At 43.7% G+C, this 24,130-nt stretch overlaps 1 protein-coding gene across 4 annotated transcripts in view; it reads left to right on the forward strand.

Annotated features, from left to right (window-relative positions):
- Nucleotides 1-24,130, forward strand: part of NHS (NHS actin remodeling regulator) — a 248,964-nt gene that overhangs the window by 200,376 nt on the left and 24,458 nt on the right. Inside the window, exon 1 of one of the 4 annotated variants that reach the window (XM_057419609.1) lies at nucleotides 3,386-3,548. The exons of 2 other annotated variants lie outside the window; for them this stretch is intronic. In XM_057419609.1, coding sequence (XP_057275592.1) covers nucleotides 3,530-3,548 — 19 coding nt within the window. In that variant the 5' untranslated portion in view covers nucleotides 3,386-3,529. Of the gene's footprint in view, nucleotides 1-3,385; nucleotides 3,549-3,582; nucleotides 3,915-24,130 lie in introns of those variants that run through there. One more of the 4 variants, XM_057419608.1, reaches the window with a different exon arrangement.

Raw genomic sequence — 24,130 nt, forward strand, 5'->3', positions numbered from 1 at the left:
TAAAGCAAGTGGAGAATTCATACAATATGGAGCATATTCTACCCCATTTATTTTGGAGATACCCCAAGGTACACTGAAATGCATACACTGGGGCAGGGGTGCTACTTGATGCTCATTTATTTGAGCTCTGATCTTCAACTGAGTCACCCAAGTACTTGAAACAACTTGTTTGCCAAGTGAAACTGTTAGTTAATGTCAGTATAGTAGGGGGGAAATGATGGGAGAGATGGGCAAGCTCCTCTTTCTGTCTGGAAGCATTTCTGCCTCTTTGATTGAGAGTTTTGGGAGCTGTGGATGTAGTTTCAGCCCTCATTTATTTAGGTTGGGTTCTTTCCACCCCCCAGTCCCGCACTTAGTTTGCCTGGTCTTTTTTACAGGAATGGGTTTGTTTGCTTTCCTACAATAACATCTCATGACTGGGAACCAGCATGGAACTTGTTGGGTTTGGGAACTGTTATAACCAGCTGGCAGTCTGCAAATGTTTCTGACTGCTGATTAAGACAATGCCATTGCTTAGGAGAACCAAAGTAAAATGAGAAGGCCATGTTCAAAGGTTTCATCAGAGGATACAATAACTATGCATTTGAGTTCCAAGGTGCTGATAGACGTATGAGGAGCAGATTTAGAAGAGAAAACAGAAACACTAAAATTGTCCTATTAACCAAGAAATAAAGACTTAAGGTGCATTTGTTGACTTCTCCTTTATTCTCTGAAACGCTCTCTTCCTTCTCTGAAAAACCACAGAACATCCTTCCCGCTCCCAAGGGCAAGGGGACTATTGCTAGCACAGAGCCAGCTGGCCAGTCAGTTCCAAGTGGAAAGTGCAATAGTCAAATTTTACCTGGCTGTCCTCAGTGAGAGTAGCACTGATTAGTTAATTTCTGCCACCTAAAATTTATAGGAACTTACAGAAGCTGGGTAGAACACTTGTTTGATTTAGAAGGGAAATATGGAGATTCATCTAGTGAATTGGTGTGCTTTCTGCTTTTTTCTCTTTTGGACTAGTATATGATATATAATTAGTGTTACTTCAGAGATGTTAGTGTTGCTGCTACATGCACGTAGGATCCCTTTGTTAATGTCTGTAGTATCCCTATCAGAGCGGTAAGAAAACTGAGGTTTGATTAATGAGTGGTGGCAGAGGATACTCTCTTCTGTATTTATCTGAAGGTTTACATTGGTGGAGCTCCAAAGATGGTCCCACATCCCTATTCACCACAGTCATGCCCCCTTAGTCTCAGGCTCTTACCTGCTTGTTCTAGGGGCCTGTGCCTGCTGCATGCCCAAAGATGGATGCAGCCTGACAAGGCTGTGGTTTGGAGATGAGAACCTGCAGGACCACCCACTTGTTGTAAGACAGGGAGACTCTTTAGTGGAAATCCTGTCCCTGGTTTACACCACCTGCTCTTTGCTGAGTGTCCCAGCTGTCAGGAGATGCCAGCTTTTTAACTCTGGCTCATTCAGGAGGGCTCTGGTGTTTGATATGTGTGTTACCAGCCCACATGCAAAACACAGCTCTCAAGGAAAGAAGGGGAGGAAGTTATGAATAAACCCTGAGGCAGGATTTTTACTGACTTCCTTCAATTTCCAACTTGCTCCCTGTTTCTAGCAGAGATTTTCTCTGGGACCTGCTGCACCTGCATGTTCCAAATTCAGAGGGCTGCTTGCTGGGGGTTTCAGTACAGGAAAGATACAGACCTGTTGGAGAGGGTCCAGAGGAGGACCACAGGAATGATCAGAGGGATGGAGTGTATGAGAAAGGCAAAGAGAGTTGGAGTTGTTCATCCTGGAGAAAAGAAGACTCTAGGGAGACCTTATTGCAGCCTTTCAGTCCTTAAAAGGGGCCTATGAGAAAGCTAGGGAGAGACTTTTTAGCAGGGCCTGTTGCAACAGGATGATGGGTAATGGCTTTAAACTAAAAGAGGGGAGATTTAGGCTGAATGTGAGGAAGAAATATTTTACAATGAGGATGGTAAAACACTGGAACAGGTTTCCAAGAGACGTGGTGGATGCATCATTCCTGGAGACAATCAAGCCCAGACTGGATGTGGTTCTGGGCAACTTGACCTAGTTGAAGATGTCCCTACTCATTGCAGTGGGTTTGGGTCACTTCCAACCCAACCTATGCTAGGATTCTGTAATTGCTGAAAGACTTTTACAGTGCTATCACCCGTCCCCCCACCAAGACATTTCTACCATACAGAGAAATACCATTTGTTACATGACATGTGATACACCACTATACCTTACAGAGGAGTTTGTATGAGTTCTGTGAAGCTTTTAGAGCCCTGTGTCAAACACTCACCTCTAATCAGCACAGCAGTGAGTGTTATATTTTTGTGCAGGCTGTATAGACAGGTAGCACACAAACAATTCTGAGCATGTTTGCAAATGCAGCCTTATCCCATTGGTCCTGTTATGTGTGCAGTTTCTGGTATGTCTGTGGCATTGCTGGTAGTGGTAAGAGATCCAGAATGCACGTCTGTGTTTACCTCTGCATGTAGCTCTGTGTCTATATAATAGGTATAGGAAAGCATATGTTACACATATGCACGTACACACAGACTTCTGTCTCCTGCCAGTGCTGTGGCTGCCACTGCTGCTGGCTGCCACCATGAGCATGGGAGTGTGCAAGGGAGGCTGCGGAGCCCAGGAGCCACCATCTGTCCCTCACCCCACAGCAGTAGTGGAGCTCACCCCAGTCACCCTGGTGCCTGCTGGACACCTTGAGGATGGGCAGTGCTCAGCACAAGCCTCAGCACTACCCCAGGAGGCAAAACACAGGTAGCAAAAATAAGGCGGTGGGTGCCCTTGGCAGCAAACAAGCCCTATGCTGGGGCTGTCCCTGAGCTGCTGGCTCCCGCAGCTGTCAGTCAGGTGTGCCGGTGTTTTTGTCAGGCTCAGCGATGCTTAGGCTGAGGAGCTTTGGAGAGTGGAGGAGCACTGGGAGCCTGTGCGCTGGGTGCTTGCAGCCTGACTGCTTTGTAGCAGCCGGGAGAACTGGCCGAGGGATTTTGCTGCAACATCCTTCCCAGCGGTTAGGGGAGGGAAGCAAATGGAGCTGCAAAGTGAATCGTGGGTACCGGGGAGCGCTCCAGAGGTACCTGCTCCTTGTTGATGCTGTGGAGCTGGGATGCTGGGGTAGAAAAGAGACTGATCTCAGCCTAGCAGCTGGGCATCCTGGACTGCAGCAAGCACAGGGTTATTAAATCCAGATGACACTGTGGGAGCAGAGAATTTTGTAAGAAGTGAGATCCTCCAGATGACCTCGTCCCAGGTAGCTCTGCTTGGGATCTGTTTTTATTACAGAAGTAGAGTTGGTGTCTGATGATGTCACGCTTGGGGGGAGGGAAATAAAAAATAAAAAAAGATAGATTGCAGTCCTAACACAAGGAGGATGCAGCAAACCACATAGAGTGTCCTCTCCTGTGAGCCGAGGCAAAAGGCAGAGCCCCTAGGAGGGTCTGTCTCTCCCTCCTGCTTCAAAGAGGAAGACTGCTTGCCTTCTGTAAACGGAGCTGGCTGTGTAATGCATTATACATCGCGAGGTTAGACCTCTTCTGATTTCTTAAGGGAAAGGCTGTTTTATTTCTCAAGTGGTGCCAGCAGGGATGCTGTAAGAGTGCATAGACGCATCCTCTGTCCCACACTGACACTGACCCGCACAGTCAGCTGCAGACCGGGAACTTGGCGAGGAGTGAGGACCAAATCTGAAGCCAATGCAGGGGGAGATGAGCAGCCTCAGCTTTTTTAGCAAGTGAATGGGGAGAGGGAGGAGGGTAGTATGAGCAGTGATGTCATCTTTAACCAGTTCCTTGCAGAGCCGGGGAGTGAAGTTAGAGGAAAGAACTGCAGTCTCAGAATGGCTCTCAGCCTTCACTGGAGACTCTAAATGACTGAGGGTCTCCACAATGGTAATTCATTTTCTTTCCTATGCAGAACTGTTCTGTTATTTTGGGTCAAGCAGAGGGCGTTTTTTTATTTTTTATTTTTTTTTTACTTTTTTCCTCTCTTTTGATATGCTTTGAGGGTTTGACTTTAGCTTTTGCCTCCGGTTTGTTAAATACCTGACAGGTTATTGGAAGTTTTGCCTGGGCAGTTTGAGAATTTTTCTCTGGTGTGGGAATCCATGTCGTTACAGGAGAGAGTTTAGCATGCAGCTTTTCTGCTACTCGTCAGGAGGGGAGATGCAGAGGTTGCCAAGCACACAGCTTTCTGCATGGGAAATGTACTTTTAAAATCACAGGTGGAAAGAAAGGGACTCGGCTGGCATTTGTTGCTGTAATGGATGGCATTTAATGTTGCTTGTAAGATGCAGAAAGACTTCTGGTCAACTGTATAGATAGACATGAATCTTGCTTTGGTGACTATTTCTTTGCTTTTGATTGCCAGGTTTCTATTACGAGCATTTTAATTCTAGTGGAACTGAATGGAAAATATCAACCTAGGAGATTCTGGCTGTTTGAGACAGTATGCACATGTATTTTTCTTCATGGCATGCATTAACCACTTGCGTGCCGCTCCCTCCACTGCACTTGCCTTAATGGCTGTCTTTCACAGAGATCAGAGGGCTGCCTGGCTGCGACATGGGCAGTTAGCAGCACACAGGGTTATGCTGCTTGCAGCTCCTGGAATCAGCAGAAGCAGACAAGCCATTTTTAGATAAATAAGGTTGTCAAGGCAGGTCCATCAAGGGTAAAGTGGCTTAGCCAAAATGGCAAGTGGGGAAGAGCATCCCCAGTTTATATTTCCAACTATTCAGCTACTGGTATCACTGCCATCGTTTGGGTTCATGGTTATTGTGATGCTGCTTGGTGCAAAGGCAGAGGCTTGTAATGCTGAGAGTCTGGTTGCTGTGGAAGGCTCATAACATTCTTTCCTTTCTGGGCTCCTGTTTGCCAGTGGTGAGACTTGCTTGTCTTCTCACCCAGGAGAACATCCAAGATAGGTAGCTGAGGAAGCCAGACCTCAGTTTTGCTTACTAGGAACTTGGGACATGCATGTGATAACCACATAGTTTGTGATGCAGCCTATCATGGCAACTATAAGCTCAAAGACAGGAGATTTGGGCTTGATAATTAGAGAGGCAGAATAGAAATGGGAACATTGTGACACCTTCTGAATATGAAATGTTCCTTCAGGAGGTACCTGCTGCTGGTGAAGGCTTGAGGAATCAGTTGCTCCCCTTGAGAAAGCTCTCACTGAAGAGTATCCGGGAGGAATAAAACTCGTTTTACCAGTTGTCATGAAGATGCTGGCAGCCCTCACAGGGGCCATTTTGAACTCCTCCCCCTGCAACACACCATGGTGCAGAGGGAGAGTAAATCTGCTAACCTCTTTCTTCTGCCGGTCCTCCCAATATTAACGTTGTTGGAATATGCAACTTAGTGTTGGAATATGTAACTTAGAGCCAAAAGCCAAGCTTTAAAACTGGCATGTTTCTATCAGCGTGTTTTTCATCCAGATGTATGGTTGCCTTCACTGATAGTGCTTATATGGGGGGCAGTGTGCCTGGCATGTGGAGGGAATGGATAACAGGCTGTACTGAGCTAGTCACCATGGCATATGGAAGTTTTCCATCTCTCTAGCACTAGGCTGAATCTGCTCCTGTGGATAGGCAAGTTTGTTTTCCTCTGATTTTAGCGTGGCACCCTTCACCAGTAGGAAATGAATGCATTTTAAAAGGGAGAGTGAAGAACTGTGCGTCTGGAGTAAGCATTGGTTCATCTTCCTCCTTTGGGGGCTTAGATATTTCCCCTGCCCCCTGCCTGGAGTATTCCAGGGCACTAGTTCTGGCTTCTTTGATTCAGCTCAAGTCATCTGAGGTGAGAAGTTGCAAATTCACAGCACTAGAGATGGAGTCTGCTACCCAAAGAAGAGGGGAGCTGCATGTGACTGCAGCCAGTGTGCCCGCTTCTGCAGCTTTACCCCTTAGGAACCAGCTGACTTTGCAGCAGGGAAGGTTAGGAAGACCTTTCCAAGTGCACAGGGACAGGCATGCTATGGAGCTTACGGGATGTCCTTCATTTAGGCTTTTTGAGAGGAAGTAAGAATAAACTCGAGGTCGACTAGAAATGCTCAGTCCACTTTAGAGCAGTGGAATTATGCTTGGCTTTGCATTTTGGCATTTTTAGGACAGGTTCAGTCACACATCAGTCAAAAATTACTATAGGAAGCATCTTGTGTGTCTGGGGATGGTTGCCTCATTTGCTGTTTATAGCATTTTAACTGTGTTTCAGGATTGGAAAAGTCATGGACCAGATAGTTCTCTCATGGTTCCCTCCTGCCCTCCATTCCTACTGCAGTATGACTTAGCCCCATTGAGGTCCTACCACCAAGGGAACAAGAATGGTTCATTGCCTGACCCATTCAGCTGTAAAACTTTCTACTGTTCCTGTCAGCAAAAACATTACTGATATGTAAGTGATGGACATGATTGTTAGGGAATGGGAACCCGTGCACAGAAGAGACTTCAAAGGTTGCAGTATCTCCCTGGACTCAGTGAGCTTTGGGTCTTATTAGCTGTCAAATGTGTTTGCTTACACCAGAAGCCAGTCAAAACAGCACTTGGTTTGGAGTGGTCTCTGGGAGAGGGCAGGGGCAGTGGATTATGAAGGAGACAGACTTCACTTGAGTGACGTAGTTGACCACTACCCATGAGGAAGCACATTTTTCATACTGTAACTCTGACACAGTATGACTTTCAATCCACAGTGTAACCCTTCTGTATGCTTATGTGGTAGAATCTACTTACTGTTCTGGTTGTTCTCACCTTGCATGGTCTTCTCAGGAGAGAACAACATAAGCTCCATGGGAGTGAATTTGCATTAACAGGTGTGTCAAAGAAGTATTTTATAATGCATGCAATGACGATCAAAGTTACAGAAGCAGATAACAAAGAAGACTGAGGCTGGGTATGCAAAGGTCCCACAGGGGGTGAGGAAATCAGTTTCTAGGGATGAGATCACATCTGTCCTAGGAAAGGATCCTCATCAGGGCTTGCAGAGCAAATGCAAATAACTCGGGGGGCGGGAAGAAGAACTTCCCAGACCCAAATTTAGCAATGAACAAACGCTATGCATGTGACCAAGAAACACTAAGGTCAAGTGTCTAATTGCATTTATGCCATTGTCATCCAAGTAATTATCTTTCCCCCCAGGCATTTCAACAGGGTAAAACTGAAGTGGGTTTGGACTGCTATCAGAAACTAGGTAACCTCCACGGCTTGCCTGCTGGGCCGTCTCCTCTCCTTTGGGCTCCGCTGGTACAGCAGACAGTGGTTATATTCCTCTGAGATACTTTTTTTAGGCTGCATGTTTAAGTTTGGAAGAATCTTCATAATCATTTCAATTCTTGCAAGGTAGAAGAGTACATCCCCAGCCAGCAGCATGTCTTCGGTAATAATGTTGAATTCAAGTGATGGAATTTCAAACTGTATCCTCACATGATAATATGAGGTTGATTCCACATCTGCTGCAGATCGGTGTGGGGTCAAGTATAATACATCACTATAACAGTGCACAGTAAAGACAGATGATTCTGGTCTGTTGTGATACATGCATCAATCCTAATATCTTCAGTCATTTTAAGGAATTAAAGATGCTGGCTCATGTAAGCACGTAACTGAAGGAACAGCTATTTTGTGCTCTTTGAAGTGTGCAGACACAAGGTGTTTAGGTGGTGGTAGCCTATGTACAGGACTCTACTATCGTTGCTGAAAAATGGCACCCCTTTCCTCCAGCCTCCTAACAGGCAACCTCTTAATGCCAGAAAGATCGTACTGGAATGAATGAACCATAAAAAGCTGTCATTAAGAGCACTTTTAAAAGCTGTCAGTGAGGTTTAAGATGAACACTAGGACAATTTGCTGAAATCTGAAGCCATTTTATGACCCTTGCATTTTGAGAACCCTCTCTGGATATAACTAAAATGCTGTGCTGTTTTCTGCCAGTGTTTGGTGAGGGAAAAAAAAGCAGTGGGAGAAAAGGTGAGCTCTGCACAATCTCCTCTTGTTTCAGGAAGGACTGGTTTCTTCCAGGTTTTTACAGCCATGCTGCACATCATTCACCTCGCAGTGATAATAGTGTATAATCTGCATAATAGTGATAATTGTCATATGCAGCTGCATATTTTAAATTCCTCCTTGTTTTAGTGCAAATTTCATTTGTTGGCATTAGAAGACTGTTTTTTCATGTCCTGTCTATTTACCCCTATATAACCTCACTGCTATCTGTCAGAGCCCAACTTCTGATAAGAGGAAGGGTGGCGCACCAATGTCAGAATATGCAGACTCACGTCTCACAGTTGTACCTCAGCTCTCAGGTACCTGATTTTTTAAATTTTTTTTTTTTGGCACAGCACAGGCAATCAAAATTTATCATCCAAATTAAGACTGTAATTATATTTTGATAAAGATCTGGCAATTCAGTGACAATGAAATTTTAAGGGTTGCCGGGATACAGATGACTCTGGATTATGGAGAAGCGTTTGCATGTGGAATACTAATAAGCCAAGGTTTTTCAGCATCCTTATCTAGACTTTTCCAATAGTGTCTGATAACCCACACAATCAAGTGCTTTTTTTTTTTTTGCTATTATTCTGGCAAAGTGATGATTAAAGATACAGGCTGCCTTTTATGAATGAAAAGGCGACATGCGCAACATCTACAGACACAGATATGTCCCCATTTGATGTACATGGAAGGTGGGGGAATAGAGTGCTGACCATGCCCATGTTATTAAGGCCACCAAAATAAAACTTGCCTGAGGTTTCCCATGGCCTCAGGGTTGCCAAGGAGATTTTGTGGAAAGAGTAAGCCTGTTCCATTGCCCAAGATGGGTGCTGCTGAAAGCCTTCTTTCACAGAACTGGGTCCCCACTGGGCAGTGGAAGCTAGAGGATGTCTCAGGGGTGAGCACAGGATAACCAAACACCACAGAGCTTGCTGTCCAGGCAAGAAGACCACAGAAACAGTGGCACCATCGAGCTGTGGGAGATGACAAATGGCTTGATTCAACCCACAGCTGCCAAAAGGAAGGTTGTGTGTGACTTATGTGTAGGTACTTTCTTGTGCCAGCCCAGGAGAGGAGTAAAGCTCAACCTCAGTGCTGCAATTCAATAAACGAAGAAGAGCTATAGAACTTTCTTTCTTATAAGTGTCTGGTCTGTATGTGACACTAATTAGTTATTATGGAAAGTTATTGCTATTCAATAATGTGGCCTGCTGACAAGGTATTATTTACTGCCAGTGCTGCGGTAGCATTTGGACCTCAGAGGTGTTCATCTGTGGCACTCCTGGCATGCTGCAGCCCAAGCCCTGTCCCAACCCAGCCAATATCCTATCTTCTAGGGTTTCTGCTGCGCAGCTGGCCAGCAGCAAGGCCACTGCGTAGTTTGTGTTATCACCTCGCTACAGCTCTGCTCCAGACTGACTGCTTCAGATATAGATACCGTAAGGGAGGCGAGTAAGGGAAGGATCTATTTTCCTTTTCACCTCATCTGCCCCAAACTCCCTCTCAGCACCCTCTTACCAAAGCCTTTTTTTTCCCCAGATGTCTAACTCCAACTGTTAAGCCAGCCTCTCAATAATTATTATACCTTGTTCAGCAGTGGTTTAGGGACTTAACTGTATCACGTGGTTGTCTTTTTACTATGTATCAGAACATAGAACACAAAATTTTTTTTTCAATTAACTATGAAACAGTGAACGTGTCGTAACAATCTAAAAAAAAGCTCTGGTGGCATGTCATCTGGATCAAAATGAATGGGTTTATTTCCCTGCTGAGCTGAATTCCTCCCAGGTTTTTTGGTGAGTAAATTTTATTCTCAAGATGTTCTTTCATGATCTGTAAAAAAGGGCATTGACTTAAAGCTGTGCTGTTTGAATAGCAAGACAAGCAGATGTGATTCAGGAGGCCCAGGTTAATGAGCATTTTGGGGAGGTAGAGTCCATTGGAGATGCTGCAGCTGCAATATCAGACGAATGACTGAACCCCTTCTGTTATATCTTGAAAAGCCTTTTAAACATGAGGTGTGTAGTGCTTAAGTGGTAGCCTCCTAACCTTCTCAAATTCAACCTGCACAAGCAGTAATGTGCTTTCTTTCTCCTTCTGTAAAGTGCATGAACATGTGATGCCAGTCTCAGACAACTGCAGGGTAGTTTGTGACCCCAGGAAAAGGGTTTCAGGTTTGCTCATTGGAAATTCATACTTCTTGGGCAGAGGTATTTACTCAGTCGGTCAAGTGGGGAAGGATCAAGAGGGGGAAAGTTGCAGTCAGTGAGGCTAAGAATAAAAACTGCGGTGACCCACACTTTTGTCTCTTTCATGTAATCTGAACCTAAAAGGCTGTTTCCCATAATATGTCTGAATGAAGATATGGAAGCTCTTTTTCTTCACTGATTATTTGTGCTTGTGCAAAGGTGTGGGACAAGGCTCTGAAAAGTGTGTGATCTTTAACCAGTATAACTGTGCCAGCCAAAGCCATTACCGTAATTTATCAGCATAACATGTCTTTTTGATGAATGTGGGAGTGTGAGGAGTAGGCTAACTGCTAAAATGCAGTTCTCTCAGCATGGCTGCAGCTACTTTGCTAGTATAATGTATTGTAGAAAGACAAAAGTCATTTTGTTGCCTTAAAACCCAAAGAACCTTAATCGTCTCAGAGCAGAAAATGACCCCAGCTGGAGCTAAATTAGCTTGTATGAACAATATACTGCCTTGTACACCTCAAGACCTCCCAACACCTTTATGTAGAGTTCCTGTATTCAGGTGAATTGTCAGGCTGGGATATGAGTTTGAGCTTAGATGCAAAACCAGAGGCATGAAACATGACCATTCTGTGTCATGCTGTTAGAAAGGATAGGAAAGGATAGGATATTTTAAATTGGAAGTGACCTACCTACCATGATCATCTAGTCTAAATGGAAGATTACTAACACAAAAATCAGAATAAAACTGGTCATCGTCAGCTATAATGGTAAAACTGGTGTTGCACTATGTAGGCATCTGGCTGGAAATGTTAGGTAGGTACTGCTGAGATTTGTACCTAATGGACAGGTAACCCCAAGTCTCCCTGATTTCATCACATGAAAGAGGGATTAATTAGCTGATGATCTGTGCCTCCACTGACACAGCTGGGGATGACAGCAGCTGAAAGGCAGGTCTGGAAAATTTAGAGCTGTGGTTCAATGGGCCTTTGCCTCACAGTAGGGTGTGGGCTGACTATGGGGTTGGCTCGAGGAAGAGACATTTTTTCCGTGCTGGGATGAATTAATCCTTGCAGAATAGATACTGATGGCACTGTTGCAGAGCTGTGATTTCTGTGGTAGGCAACAAATTCATTTGTGTTTGCCCACCCTCCCCCCCAAAAAAAATTTCTTAATAAAAAAAATTACCTTAGGTGTTACTTGAATAAGCTCAGCTCTGGGCATATATCTGTCTCAGTGGCTCATGAATAGGGTGAGAAAGTGTTTTCTGCCTATGGCTCTGCTTCAAGGCTTATTTCTGTGAGTGGTGTGTGGTACTCTGGTTATCATTGATTTGTTGTAGCCGCAGTACTTCTGGAACAGCATCATCTTACACTCACTGAGTGACCATAGATAGAAGGGCATCAAAGGGGAAGGAAGATGAGTAACTTCTAGTTGTAGCTTTAGCAAATATTTCCCTTAGTCTTAAATATTCATGGTTGTGGCTGTAACTTCAGTCATGATAGAACTGTAATTTCTTAAAGGCTTGAAAATTATTCCACTTGTCCTGTAAAAGTATCTGCAAAATAAATTGTTTTCTGGGTCAAAACAAGAATCAACAAAGCTTAGGTATTTTTTCTGACAGGCTGAAGTTGTGTTGTAGCTTTTCCATCCTAGAAGTATGTGTAAATGTTTGCAGAAAATAGAGAGAGTTATACTAACTGTGGAGAGACTGCTCTGACCCTTGTAGAGTGAGGAAGCATTGCAATATTTGGAGTGTTTCTATTGTGCAAATATTGCAGACAAAAGGAATCAGGACTCTAATAGAAGGGAAAAAAGGTAACCAAAATGAATCTCTCTTGAATTAATCTTTGACATTTTCATAAGTAGGGGCTGCACTTTTTAGATACTTCATCTCTTGTGCTGTTGCATAGAATCTCTTTTTTTTCATTTGAGAAAATCAAATCATGTTAAGTATGACAATACCTGAACTTCCAATATAACTGTGTGACAGAAATATTGCCAAGCACACCAAACCCTCACTCACTATACGAAGACATACTGCATCCCACAGGAAATCAATACTTACTAATGTGAACAAGCATGAAGATGAAATTATCAAACTGGCAAGTCAGGGAAGCAATCTTGATTTATCAGAATTAAATGTGATTTAAATGCAGTAGTTAAAAAAACCTCAAGTGCTAATGAATATGGCAGATGATCAGTGAATTTGTGCATCTTTCCACGGCACGTAGGTCTGAGCTCTGGTGGGAATAAACCAGGGCACCAGGCTGCTTCTTTTTTATTCACTGACCATGGCAGGTTAATTCTGAATAATGAACTATCTATTGCATATCCAGGCCAGCATTTCTGAGCTGCTTGTCAATGGTGGAGTTTGGTTGTGCTGCAAAAGCCTGTAGGTCCAAAACTGCAGCCCAGGCAATACAAACCACAGCTCATCTGCAAAGGTTCAGAACATGTTCTGGCAGGGAATAAGCAAGCCTACTTTTATCTGGAAGAATATAACCCTAAAGAAACCCACCAATGAAGTATTATTGAAGTGGCACAGGGTCTATTATTGTCTGTGCAAATGCTTAGTGTAGAGGATGACTTCTGCCCTTAAGACACAAAAGTAAAAGAATGTAAAAAAGGCTAAGAGGTCCACGGGAGGACAAGAGATGGCTGTGAAGGCCAGGAGGTGACTTGGCCCACACCAGAGGGATGATGTGCCAGCACATCCACCCACCAGGCGAGATTGTCTCCAAACAAAAGCAGCCTAGGCAACCATCATTGAAAAAGGCTGTCTCATTGCATACCAACTTCTATATTTTCTTCTTCTTTTCCCTTTTTTTTTTCCTTTTTTTTTTTTTTATTTACTATCTTAAGCTCAGCAGCAGAGGTAAGAGCTTGTTTTCGTATTCTCTATAACAGCCTTACAATACTTTAGACACTACATAGAAAAAAAGCAGATGGCTTTGAACTGATCTGTATTTGTATGTAAAATGTCTTCAACTTTGCAAACAATATCCATGCTATAAAGAAAGTTGGCTGGAGTGGCTCCCCCTCCCCCTGTGCTGGCAGATGCTACAGGAGATGATAAGATGTGAGGATTGATTGCCACCTTCCCCCAGACAGCATCCTGCCAGATCAGGGCTGCAGTGTATCTGTGGGTGTCGTCTGCCTTTCACTGTTCAGCATGTATAGCATCTCAGCCTCTAGAGCAGTCTGGCACCTCTTCCAGCACTTCTTTTTTTAACGCCACTTGGAAAATCCACACAGAAAGAAAGATGCAGAGAGAAGGCTGCAGTATAGTGGGAGGGAGGTGATTAGGGCCAGACCTGATGTCCCAGTGTAGCCAAAGGGTCCAGAGAAGTCAGGAAAAGCTACAGTTCAGAAAGGACAGAGCAAGGACAGCAAAATTTGACACTGGTCTGGCTTACTGTGTCACATTTCTGAGTGTGTTTACCCCCCTCATCATAAAGATTAGTGTATTTATTCAGTTTCCCAGGAAATGCGTCACCTTTTGAGTTAAAAGTTACATTATACCTTGCTAGCTTCCTCAGTTGTGACCCAAATTTGTTTTTTTTACTTTGCCATTAAATATATTCAGCAAGTAAACTCCCACTCATAGCTTTGCAGACTGTTTCCAAGTAGGCAATCCTGCTAACCTGTAAAGGCAGCACCTGTCCTCTTGGTGCCTGGGGCTGCTGAGGCATGGAGGCTCTGCACAGTCCGTCTTCTCATGGTCCTTCCACAGTGAACAGAAGGGGACAGGCTCTGCCAGAGGACTATTCAGAGCTCTCTGAGGCTCATTTGTACTCAAAATCAGTGAGGAGTCTATCTGTTAGCTACAGAAATTCTCCAAGGAGACAAACCTCCCCTGGGGAAAGTTACTTTTGTGATTACTTGCTGTTGCCTGCTTCTTTATGTTTGGAAATGTTGTCAACTTTGCTCCTTGTGAGCAAATCCAAGAGTCCCAGGAGTGCTGTCTCCCCTGATTCACCATTCCACTCAATATGTGATACATTAAGGTCAAACACTGTTTGCTACTCAACAGCCTCATTTTTTACTTACACTTTCTGCATGGTCATTTTAATGACAATGTCCTTCTCCCCTCTTTCCTTTTTTCCTTTCCTTTTTTCTTTCCTGAAAGTGTTTCCTGGTTTAATTTCTTTTCCTGTGGATTTTTTCCCTTCAGCTTATTTCCTGCAGTTTATTTCATTTTCATCACTGCTTTCAATGCAGAGTTTGAAGGCTTCCTGCTCAGTGTTGCAGTCGGCACCGTTCCGTGGTGGTATTTCTGATAGTGACCAGTAGGTGTTGACACCTGACATTCTGGTTTTGACGGGCTGAAGTGAAAACGTACCCATTTCACCCCGCCTTCAAGTTTTCTTCTTCATGTGCAGTACTCAGTACATGGTCACAATAAATGCCTGCCCACACTTAAAAGGTAGTGATTTTATATGGATGCTAAGCAAGCAATTGTTTGCCACTCTGTGCATTTGCTGTGCTAAAGCCAGTGTGTTGAAAACCACCTTGTACTCAGTCCAACATGCACACAAAGGCAGATGAGTTACAAACAAGAATTTGCTATTTGCTATTTTGTTCTGGATAACAAATCTTCACGGAGAGTGGTCCACACCCCTGCAACATCTGACAAACTCTGTAGCTCTTCAGCAGTTGTGGTTTTTCAGAAACCCCATCAGAATTCAATTAGGTTTTCTGCATAAGTATGTGACTTAATAATATAAATGTGAGTACAAACAATAGGATATGGTTTTGGCTCATAAAGCCATACTAGCCGTAACAATAAAGGATAGTCTATGTTATGATCTTTATTAACACCTTATGACACTTTACAAGAAGTAAATGTCTTCATGCTGCATTTTATGTGCTAGTTGTCACTGGGCATGATGCCTATATTCAAAGTGGGGGTTAGTGGGTTAGCATGACTTGTAGGGCCTCATGGTAACAGGTTTGCGTCTTCTGCAGGGACGTACAGGGGGATACAGGTAACAATGCTTACACCTCAGTTAAACTTGCAAGCTAGCATTTCCCATTTGAGGCTTGTGAACCATTTTAGGCAAGCAAGTATCTGAAATATAGTAGAAAAAAAACAGTGCAACTCTGCAGAAAAAAATGTTAGTGCCTAAGGTGAGCAAGCTGAGAATATGTTATTCAAATAATAATAACAGTGGGAAAATAACTTATCTTGACATAAGTTATTCATCCCACAGTCTAGGTATGCAATATCACTGACAAAGACATCCAGTTACCAAATGCTATTTGGATGGGTTCCTTTTAAAAAGTAATCCAGTATATTTCAGTGGCTTTGTATACATGTGCATAGAAAGTACTGTAAGTAATACAGTTCCATTCATATAGCATAACGCATCTTTGTTTTACAGATTAAGGGCTAATTTCAAGCCCCAAAAGCCTGGAGGGGGGAGGCTGGAGCCCTAGCGGGGAGTGGTGCTGGGATGTGTCCTTAGCAGTGCAGGGCAGGGTGGAGGGGACTTGCAAGGCCAACAAGAATCCATCCCTAAGCAGGTTTCTTCATTAAAATCAATTCCTTTGAGAAAGTATAGAAGGAGAGGGAGTGGAAATCTGTATTTTCAGGTGGCTCTCCCTCTCCTCACAAAACAAAAAGGACTGTGTTCAATGTTGTTTCAAGTGAAACTCGGCAGGTCAGCAAGCCATGTTACTTCTTCCTAGCTGGCTTCTCGGCGTGGCTCTCTAAACCCTTACAGCCCCATTTGCTCTAATGTTTTACATACAGCTCTTGTCAGAGGTGGTACTGGAGAGGGATACTGCTTGACAGTGTTGAAATAGGACTCTCCTCCTGGCCCAGAGCCCCTTCATGGGTTTGGTGCTTTGCAAGCCCAGTTCACAGCCTGTTATCTGAAACTGGGCTTCAAGTAAAACACTTGGGAGGCCAGGGGCAAAATGAATATCTGAGAGATCTGGTGATGGAGGAGTTGGGTATTAACTGAGTCTGGGGAAGAATTTTCCTGAAAAGACCCAGAGGAGCTGCACAGTGAAGTGGCTGTATCTTTAACTGCATTCCTGTGCCCAGACACCATAAGGGTGGTTCAGGAGTAACCTTGCGGAGTCATGCATGTGAGTTTTGTTGCCTGCCGCAAGAAATATGTTGGCTTACCATTAAGGGGAGGAAGCTTCCTGGGACATGCATGACCTCAAGACAATTACTGGCCTGAGACAGAGCCAGGTCTCTGAGTCCCTCTGCAGGAAAGGACTGGTGGAGCTGCAGGAGCAGGAAGAATGTTTCCCCGGGGGTAGAAAATAGAGCTGCTGTTGGTCCCTCCAAGACGATTGACTTTCTGTCTTCTCCCAGATGTCTGTGAGTAATTCAAAAGAACACGTGTAGCAATAGTAGCATAGTACTTACTAAATATAATTGGAAGAAACTGTTGCTACTTTCCTCAACTTGAAGTCAAGCAGGATTCAGGGCATCTAGCCAAGCACGCTGAAAAAGACTGATGGGGAGGAAGAAGTGTGAAATACGAGACACCACCTCTAGTCTTAACACATGGCTTGTTGTTCCTAACTTTTGGAGGTTTGATTTCTCAGCCTACTTGCAGTGCCAGTGGAAGGGAAGAGGGGTCCATCTTGTTCATTTTCTGTGTAAACTCTTCAGTCTTGTTTTTCACTTGGGAGCAGCCTCCAACCTCAGATACTGGCTTCCCCATGCAGTTTGCTGAAGGCAAGAGGGTCAAACTAGAGCCAGAAAAACATCCCAAGTACTTTTATACTACGTACAAAATGTAACCTGTGTCTTTGATCTGGTTTTGCTTTTCACATTTCACAGTGGTTTTCCACTATAGCGTTATGTGTTACCTTTCCAAAACAATGGCTACTCGTTGGGAGACACATCAGGGATTAACAAGATGAAGCAATGGGGATATAGGGCATTTTTTTCATACAGGTTATCAGCTTGAATAAAGGACACGTCAGCAGTAAACAAAAAGCTGTCACCTACTGATGGCCTTCTGATACCCTGCAGAGAATAAGTTGATGCCCTCAACCTGCCATCCAGGAGACAGGTACATGTATCACAGCAATGCTGGCATAATTGATGATAAATGCCGCTTCTGAGAGCCAAACGGAGAAGGTAGGGAAATTGATGGAGACTAACTCTTGGAGCTTTGATGGAAGGTTGTGTTTTATGAAGATTTCAAGGAAAACAGAAATATATTTGCTGTACTTGGAATAAGTCATCTGAATCTTATCTTCTTATAAGGCAAACACAGCGTATTCTGTGTCAAGTCATCTTTCAGCATGCTTTTTCAAGGCTCGCAGTCTTTTACAGGTGGTCTGTATGTTTGCAGTCATAGAGAGGTTGTTTGTGTTATGGATGCTGATGTGGAAATAGGTGCTCCAATGTGCGAGGAGGATCTCCAGCTATTACTGGAAAATGACCACTTTAGGTGTAAATGTTCTGATGGAAATATGCAGGGCAATTGAATGTTTGGAGTACAAGAGTACGCAAGATACAGTAAAACTGCTGCCAAAACACTGTTTGACCTATCACAATAACGTCTATAAGCTGGGGAATGTGAGGGTGTATTCTTCAGAACATTCTGAAGTTAAGCATTTACCAAGGGAGGTAGAATAGTAAATGAATTTTGTAGAACTTTGTTCTTGGGTGCTGGCATGTGAAATCAGGGTGACTGATCTGAGAACAACATCACAGTGACATTGATATCAGAGAACACCTCTCTGATAAAAGGGAGAGCGTTATGGTGACCTGCTGGAGCAACTTGGGCAAGCTTAGTAGTGGTTTGGGCTGAGTCAATGCAGGAGAAAAATAGAGGAGCAGTGAGAGAGAGAAAGAATTGCAAAAGATATCTAAAAATGGTCTTGCAAAGTTTTTTATAGAGACCACACACTACACTGCCAGAGATAAGAGACTTTATCTTGCTGCGCATCGAGAGTGGGAGTAATGCGAACGGTCAGCATGGGAAGAAATCTGTGTTGACAAGTGCTGAAAGTGCATCAAATTGAAAGAAGTGCTTTCAACTAATTAAGCATGCAGGATTGAAAGTCTGTCTTGCGACACTTGAGTTACATGCTGTCTAGTGTGTGTGTTCACAAAGAACACACCATTCTTACCATTAGGTCCAGTAACTTTAAACTAGTTTGGTTTGCCTTCACTATTTGACTGGCTTTTTGGTTAGCTTTTAGTTAGCTTTTTTTGTTTTTCTCATGGAGCATGAGTAGCAAACTGAAATGAGTATGAAATGAATACTCCTGCAGAATAGTCAACCTAATGGCAACCTCAAGCTTGCCAGGCAGGACTCGCTTGTTGTCTGCCTTTTTTATGCTTGCCCTGCAGGGCGCTCTTAAAGGCCATGTAAAGTAGGAATAAAACAGGAATAAAAGAAGAGGAAGAAATCGTTGGCTAGAGAAAACGTCACAGGAATGAAGGCTTGAACATATAAAATGCTTTGTATTTCTGAAAGGTTATTGTCTCTCCTGCAGTGACAGCTTTGAAATGCTCTGAAATATCAAGTCGCATTCTGGCCGCTGTAACTTATCTGACAGAGTTAGAAAAAGTAGTTAAAAATATGTTCAAACACCACCAGCAGTGACTGAAAGCAGCAAAGCCAAGAATGGGATTAGCATGTGGTACTCTTCACATAAGTGCATATTGCTTAACGACCTAATCTTCTTACGTGTATAAGAACCATACACTTCCCAGCCCTCTTGAATTATGTCTGGTTTTGTGCCAGTCAGCTGAATACCAGGTAATTGCAAAATTCAAGGATCTGCACATGGAAATGACATCCAAATCATATGGTTTCCAGTATTTTAATCTTTCCAGATAACTGAACACCAAATACAGACAGTTTATTGTCCACTTGACCATTTTTCTCCTGAATAGCTGTTATTTGTATGTGTGGCATAATGGGAGGCAGAAAATGTGACAGGGATACACTAAGAAACCATGGTTGAAATGTGTGAAGTTTCACTTTATTGGCAAGAAATAAAACAGCACAAAGAGCATAAAAGATCATGGTCTTTCTCAACAGTTTCTGCTGTCAGTGAAGCTTCTGCCTTTTTGCTTGAGTTTGAAAAATTTGCTAAATTGTCCATCCATGAGTGCAGAGCAAAATAATAATCGTGCTCATGTTGTTGCCCACACATAGCTAAAGACTTAACTTGTTTTGTCATGCCTCCTCTCCTGTTTGTCTGGAGGGCAGCTGCAGCCTGTGTAGATGCAGTCATGATGGCTTTGATTTGCACACGTGAATGCTGGTGGCAGGACAGATGTGGTGATCCAAGCTTCAGGTCCAGACTGGCTGCCCAAGCTATGTCTCACAGCCTGTGCCACTGGAGTTGGCTCCTTACATCCATCCTGGACTCCAGTTACACATCGCAGAAAATCCTCAGAAATCATTTGGGTTTCTTCTGTGATAATAGCAATAATAAATAGTGATGTTCAAAGCCAATACAAGCCGTGTTTTCCATCATGGGCTCCCAGAGAGAAGTGACCAAGGAGCAAATGATCCAAAATGGGGCATCAGTCATCCACAGCCCTGTGACAGTGGGTGCTGTGAGGTGTGAAAAGGAAATGTCTGCAATGAACAGCGCCCTCATGAGCGTCAGAGTACACCAGGAAAGCAGGAACAAAAGATGGGACCAAGAAGGGGAACAAATTTCTTGTCTTATGTGAGAAGCACGCTTAGAAAGCTCTGTTAAGGCCTAGGTAGGACCTGCCTCAGCTGTCACATCTCCTGGGGGAGCTGGACTGCACATAGCTACCCAGGGGAGAAGGCAGGGAAGCACAGGCAGGGTCCTCAGCAGCACCCACTGTGCCAAGAGACCAGAGCATCTGTCCTCTTCTCATCACTGGATGTCCCCCACAGAAAAAGGGCTTCAGAAGAGAAAGCCACCACTCTCAGGTGTTGCTCTGGTGCTGAAATGGACAGAAGTTATTTCTTCCCCTTGGTGGGGAAAGGGAATCTTAGCCCTGCCAGCGTGAACAGGGCTCTCGAGGGCATCGGGGTATGTCTGAATTTCTGGCTCCAGTCATCTGGTACTTTTAGTCTAGAGGTGTGAGGGAAATTGTGTGCATGTCCATGCTTGTAGGCGGTAGTCACTGTAGGTAGTTGGTGAAATTATGGTGAAGTTGCTGTTGCTCAGCTGAGTGATGGAAATGATGAAGAGCCAGGTGCCTTATTTGTAAGGAACACCAGCCCTGCCATCACACTCTCTTTGCATGGGCATTTTTCAATCCTTTAAGATTGGACAGGAAGGTAGATCATCCAAACAGCTATTTGTGGTTCCAGTTGGTGAGGTTTAGCCATTGGCAAATAGGTCAAAACTGGGGGGAAATGTCTGGGTGCGTACATGGTTGGGAGGAAGCAGGATTGTAGAAAACAGCAACTGTCCCACCTCCAGGCTCCTGTGTCCCTGCTGAGTAAGCCCTGGCACCCTCTGTGCCATCACTGTGAAGCAACAGCTGCAGAGGGAGCCGCTTGGAAAGTACTAAGCTTGCTGATGCATGTGGGACATGTACAGCAGAGAAGTGACTAGGTTTTTACCAGCCTTGTAGGCTTAAGCCCCCTGGGTGTTATAGTGGAGACACGAGTACTTGGGGGAAGCATACATAAGAGACATTCAGGGCTATAAATAAAATTCACATCAGACTCAGCACTTGCCTCAATGAAACATTAATGCACTAAAATGCATGATAAAGTTGGATGTGTTGACAGACTGCCTAGTCTTTGAGATAATCTGGTCTTTCTCAGAATTAATTCTCTTGTGATATTTTCCCATGAATTTAGCAGGCAGTAACTCACTGCTGACCTGAGCACGAGGTCTGGAAGTTTGATCAGGTTGAACTCTGCTGCTGGTATATGCCTATTTATGCAACTCTGGGTGAACATACAGCTTTCTTATAACATTGAATCACAAGAAAAATGTCTCCATTTTTACCTAAAATGCCTGGAAAAAAAAAATATAATTTGCTAAAGATGACAGGCTAGCCACCTTGACAGTGGAACAGAAGGGCTTCCCAAGCACGGGCTGATATGGTGCTGCTGGCCACGGCAGCCTACAAGAGCATCCCATACCTGTGCAGGGAGGAGTGGTGGAGGTTTGCTGGGTGTGCAGCCCCCAGCTCTTTGCAGCTCCTGCAAAGGGCCTGTGTCATTAGAGCCTCTCATAAGAGTAATTGGGCCCTGGAATAGGCTTATTTGCTAGTCTGATCCTTTTTAATTGTGTTTATTTGTCTTTTGGAATTCAGATACTTTAATGAGGATTCAACAGCTGCAGGTTTGGGTTTGCTTGAGCAGGAGCTCAGGGTGTGACAGCTCTGGGCTCTGTCCCTCAGCATGTAGGCACCTTCTTCTCTTGTCACTCAGATCCCCTCCAGGCTGCACACTTTTTCAGTTTATGCCAAATTGTATTTTCTCTTTGAACCGCGAAACATAGGAAATGATCTTCCCCCACCCACCCACCTACCCTACACATCCCATCCCTCCCCCTCTTCCCCACCCCGGCACCTGATAGCAATTACAATATAGAAAGAACTAATAAGAAGTTGTGAAACAGAAAGAGCTGGAGGGGAGGAGGCAAGTGTCTAGGGAAGCAGATGGAGTTGGAGGGGGGGAAACCCCTGGATCTATCAAATAAATAGAGCAGAAATCTTTCTTGCTTGGCCTTTGTGGTGTTATTATTAGAACAACCATGCCTGAGTGCACTAAAGCCGCACAACCTTCAAGCATCCAGCTCTGCTACGGCAGAATCCTTTTTCTGCTTTGCTGAAGGAGGGAGGGAGAGTGAATGAGAGGATGTGAAGCTGAGAAGGGTCTATAAATGATAAATATGATCAACTTCTATAAAACAGCTATTTGGAAACCTTCAAAAATCTTCTCATGAGAATAGCCATCAGTGTATGTCTGTTTGACATTGGTTGTCAGGAAACCAGCCAATGTTAATGGATCCACAGAATGTAATGGAGAATCCATTTAAATGGTCTTTTGTCATTTTGTCATCTCACAATACAAAAAAAAACCCACACACAATTACTTTAACTCAGGAATGAAATGAACATGATAGTTTATATGATTCAGTTGTATATTCTCAATTGATCAAAGCTCCCACTAAAAATACATTAGCAATCTATATCTAATTCCTGAAATGCAGCATTCCCTGTATCTGTACAGGTTTTTTTTTCTCATTCACTGTGGTGTCCAGCTGTTAATGATTTAAAGACTGTGGCTTTACAGTTTCTGTATTGCTTTATTTATTATGTGTATTATGATGATGCTCAGGGGCTACAGCCACGCACAGGCTCGACATTGTAAAAACAGCCTGCAGTGTAAAAGACTGAATAAAAGGAAGTGCTGGCTGAAAGAGATACTTTATCCCAATTTTACAGAACGGAGGCATAGGGAGTGTTAATATTTAACCCAGGCTCTTAGCAGAAACCTGTGGTGAATCTTTGACTGCACAGGTCTTCTAGATCTCAGCCCACTGGTCTTTGACTGCTGAATTACTGTACCACAGGGTTGGCTTTTATCTTTTAGTGGAAGCTTTTTAGTTGTAGCCTCTGGCTTCAGATCTCAGCAATGGTGCCCAGCTCCCCAGGGCCCATGACCAAACAGCGAGGACCAGGCAAGATGCTGTTGCAGGAGCATAGGCAATATGTAAAGGATATGGAAGGACAAGTGCAAAGGACAGTGTGCAAGGACTGAAATGGAAGCCATGGCACAGGGTACTGTAAGCTTCTTAGTGCCCTATCATTTGAAGATAAGCAATGCATTTGTGCTTTATTTTTCTTCTGGTACAGCACTATGCGCAGCTCTGCCAGGTTTGCTGGCTAAGGGAGTCTTGTTGGATGGCTAAGAGGTCATGCTATTTTATCTTCAAACATCAATGTGTCTACAACAGCAAGTGTGTAGCAGAGTTGTATTAGTTTGGTTTCATTTTTAAGTCTTACACAAAGTATATTAACCTAACTCCTACTCTTCTTATTTGTAAAACACTGCTGCCAAAGCCAGAAGAGCTTCCTACCAGTTAAATTTTGCAGGGAAATCTATTCTAGTCCAATGAAATGCCTGAACATTTCATGAGTAAGTAAAACTTTCCACTCACTCACTGAGCTCTGTCAAAGGCAACTACTGGAGCTTCAGTCTAGACAGATTTTTTTTCTGGAAGTAGGAAGGAACTGCTTGTGCCTGCTTTTCTTTAGCCTCCAGGGTACAATTTGTGATCATGAATATCACATATCCTCAGTGACAGAAAGAATGGGTGCAGTATCATTACTATCATAGATTTTTGTCCTAGACTTCCAAGGAGGCAGTGTGGCTCAGAACAGGATCGGGGCAAGTTGCTTTGTGTCTCAGTACCCAGTCTGTAAAATAGTCATAGTGCTAGCGAAGTATTCACCAAATGCAGTTGTGAGACTTGTGATGTGGCAACATAATGTTATTACAATGTCAATAATTTAATCAGTAAATCCTCTTGATGAACAAACACCCTACAACTCCCCTGCACTTTCAGTGTTTTCTTCACCCTGGTGCCTTTCCTTGCAGTAACGCCATGACCAGTTGCATGGAGCAGCACTGCAAACATGCTGTAAGCTGAGTGAAACCTCACCTGCAAAAATCCACTGAGCAGCAAGGCAAGGCTGCCAACTGGACACAGAGCTCAGGGTCCCTTTGGTGGTGCCCTGAGACCCTGATCTTCCGCAGGTATATATATATATATATATTATATATCACCATATAATACCACTACTTCCACAGGTATATATATATATATATATATTATATATCACCATATAATACCACTACTTCCATCATGACACCCACAAAGTTTTGTGAACAGGTGGTGTTTTTTTCAACAAAGAAACTGATAAAATCTGTCAGCATGCCGCACATGGCAGCATGGTTCCTAGGTATCTCCTCTTGTG

The sequence above is a fragment of the Pezoporus wallicus genome, unplaced genomic scaffold (genome assembly GCF_028554395.1).
Source record: "Pezoporus wallicus isolate ANWC-B61680 ecotype Strahan unplaced genomic scaffold, APGP_CSIRO_Pwel_v1 contig_5767, whole genome shotgun sequence".
In the NCBI taxonomy this organism is placed as follows: Eukaryota; Metazoa; Chordata; class Aves; order Psittaciformes; family Psittacidae; genus Pezoporus; species Pezoporus wallicus.